Raw genomic sequence first — 3,067 nt, 5'->3', positions numbered from 1 at the left:
TCGATCTCCTGACCTCGTGATCCGCCCGTCTCGGCCTCCCAAAGTGCTGGGATTACAGGCTTGAGCCACCGCGCCCGGCCCTGCTGACATTTTTCAATTGCACACTGAGCACCCCCACCCACCTCCTGGATGGCTTCCATCACCACATGCTGAACAGATTCTTCCAGCGTCATGATTCTCTGGATGTGCTCTGGGGATCAAGGTGGGGGAGGCTGAGACCCAGGGGTGAGGTGGGGAGGAAGGAGGATTTCCTCAGGCCAGCCCCTGAGGACCCCCTAAGCTCCCCATACCCTGCTTTTTCTCGCAACTGATGGCACAGCCCAGCACCAGCTGAAGCAGCTTGCCGAGCTCTGCTGGGTCTGAGAACTCTCCAATGAGGCTCACATCTGGGAGGTGCTCTTCTGACACAGGATGCGCCAGGACCTGGGGAGAAGGGGGTGTCAGGGGCTCATGGGTTCACCCTTCTCCCAACTCAACCCGCTGAATCCCTTTACAGTTACTCACATCCTGGGAGTACTCTACCAGGCTCCGTAAGACCGTCTTCAGATTGCTGACCTAGGGAGAAACAATGAGCTGTGGACAAGTTCAGAAGTCCCGGACTCTAAATCTGCACATCTCATCCTTTCTCCACCTCACTTCTCCTTTCCTGCTCATCTCATCCTATTCTATCTGCATGTGCCTTCCTCTAGGGGTGACCTGTCTGGCTGTCTGCCCCTTTTGTCTGCCTGACCATCTTTGTTTCGTTTTTATTATTATTATTATTTTTTGCTTTAGTTTTTTGAGACAGGGTCTCGCTCTGTCACCGAGGCTGGAGTGTAGTAGTGTAATCTTGGCTCACTGCAGCCTTGACCTCCTAGGGTCAAGCAATCCTCCTATCTCTGCCTCCCTAGTAGCTGGGACTACAGGCATATGCCACACCTGACTGCTTTTTTTTATTTGTAGGGACGAGGTTTTGCTATGTAGCCCAGGCTGGTCTCAAGCTCCTGAGCTCAAGCAATCCTCCCATCTCAGCCTCCAAAAGTGCTGGGAATACAGGCATGGGCCACAGTACCCGGCCTACCTGACCGTCTTTCTTCATATGTCTCCAGAACCCAGGCACTTCTCACCACCTGCCCCACCATCCTTTAGCCCTACCCATCCATCCTCACCTCTCACCTGGATTAATGCACCAGCTGCCTCTCCTCTTCCACTTTTGCTGCCTACATTTTATTTCTCTCCATGCAGCCAGGGGGAGCTTTATAAAGCCTAAGCCAGTTGCATCTTTGCTCTGCTAAAACCCTGCCTTGACTTTCCACAGCACTTAAAAATAGAATTTACACCCTCACCATGGCCTGCCAGGCCCCTGATGACCTCATCTCCTACAAATCTTGCCCTCTTGCTCTGTTCTGCCCTCTTTGCTATTCCTCCATCACACTAAGTTTATTCCCAACTCAGGGCCTTTGCATCTGCTATTTGCTTTGCCTGGAACACCGTTCCCCCAAATCTCACTTGGAGATTAACCCATCTGATGTAATCACCCACTCATGCCCTCATTGCTCTTTCTCAAAGCCCTGCTTTTTTCTTGTCTTCATAGAACTATTGGCATCAAAAGTTTTTTCTTTCTTTTTCTTTCTTTCTTTTTTATTTCTTCTTGAGACAGAGTCTAGCTCTGTTGCCCAGGCTGGAGTGCAATGGCTCGATCTCGGCTCACTGCAACCTCCACCTCCCAGGTTCAAGTGATTCTCATTTCTCAGCCTCCCAAGTAACTGGGATAACAAATGTGCACCACCACACCCAGCTAATTTTTGTATTTTTAGTAGAGACGGGGTTTCACCATGCTGGCCAGGCTGGTCTCGAACTCCTGGCCCCAAGTGATCCACCCACTTTAGCCTCTCAAAATGTTGGGATTACAGGCACAAGCCACTGCGCCCAGCCTGGAAGTTAATTTTTATGGTTGTGTTTTATGTGTTGCTTGTCACTAGAATGATGGCTGTGTGGGGCAGGTTTTTGTCTGTGTTATTCCTTGCTGAATGCCCAGGCCTGGCACAGGGTGAGTACTCAATAGATGAATGGATGAACAAATGATTGATCACCAGACATCTGTCCCTCTTCCTGCCAATCACCCAGGACATGTGCCTAGCTGGTCCGTCCCTGGTCATCTCTTCACCAGTCTGTCCTCTAATCAGGAGTCCAATTGTCACCTTCATCTTCCAGTTGGGACCTGGATCTTCTGAGATGCCCTGGAGCCATGTCTCGTTGAACCAGGAGGGGTCTCTGGGGGCGAGAAGGTGGGATAAGAAGACTGGGGGACACTTTTGGGATCCTCCCCCTCAGCTCCACTCACATCTGGTTCAACACATAGGCTATGGCAAGGCCGCTGCTCAGGTCCTGAGGGCTGGCACAGGAAGACGGAACATGGAACGTCTGTAACTGACAGGTCAAGGAAAAGACAATGGAGAGAGTTAGGGCCTGGGAGAGCGGGACCACTCCCCTTTTGCAGACTTTGCCAGTCAGCGAACCTCATATGGTGGGGCGGGCGCTGCTCCGCCACAGCAGCTCTGCGAGGGAGTGGCTTCTGCTCACCTGAGCCCAGAGGGGGCGTGGCCTCACTTCACCTCTGCCCAACAAACCCTGCGCGTCCAGGCCACGGCGGTATCACGAGTCACCTGGGCCCCACAGGCACCACGTGACCAGGCCAATTCACCTGCGCCCTCGCCCCACGTGAACCAGCCACAGAGGGGCGGGGCCTCACCTGTCCTTTCCGCTCAGACTTGCCACGTGACGGGGGCGGGTGCTCGGGCCAGAGTCCAACGGTCCAGCAAGCCGACGACCCCTGCACCTCCCCGCCCCAGCACCAAGGGACTGACCGCACCAGGACCAGGGATCCCGGGCAAGAGAAGTGGGCGCTCACCTTCCCCTAGCCCCGCCCCACGACCTACCCAGGTGAGCAGAGACCCGCATAGCTCGGCCTTGTCCACGCTCATGGCTCCTGATAGGATTCAATCCAAGCCACGGAGCCCCAGCGCCGCAGCCGCCTCCGGGTCCGCCACCAGCGAGCGCCCGCAGCCCCGACCTCCCTCTCGGCCTA

The 3,067-nt window shown here is 54.5% G+C and overlaps 1 protein-coding gene across 2 annotated transcripts in view; it reads right to left on the bottom strand.

Annotated features, from left to right (window-relative positions):
• Positions 1 to 3,067, bottom strand: part of HOOK2 (hook microtubule-tethering protein 2) — a 13,729-nt gene extending 10,662 nt beyond the window's left edge. For both annotated transcript variants that reach the window (XM_011954715.1, XM_011954716.1), the window contains exons 1-6: positions 2,919 to 3,067; positions 2,324 to 2,409; positions 2,181 to 2,253; positions 505 to 555; positions 291 to 423; positions 123 to 190 (exon numbers count right to left, since the gene is read on the bottom strand). In XM_011954715.1, the coding sequence (XP_011810105.1) occupies positions 123 to 190; positions 291 to 423; positions 505 to 555; positions 2,181 to 2,253; positions 2,324 to 2,409; positions 2,919 to 2,963 (456 nt within the window). In that variant the 5' untranslated portion in view covers positions 2,964 to 3,067. The remainder of the gene's footprint in view (positions 1 to 122; positions 191 to 290; positions 424 to 504; positions 556 to 2,180; positions 2,254 to 2,323; positions 2,410 to 2,918) is intronic.

This window comes from Colobus angolensis, unplaced genomic scaffold, assembly GCF_000951035.1.
Source record: "Colobus angolensis palliatus isolate OR3802 unplaced genomic scaffold, Cang.pa_1.0 Scaffold39, whole genome shotgun sequence".
Lineage (NCBI taxonomy): Eukaryota > Metazoa > Chordata > Mammalia > Primates > Cercopithecidae > Colobus > Colobus angolensis.
This window is presented reverse-complemented; position numbering and strand designations above follow the sequence as displayed.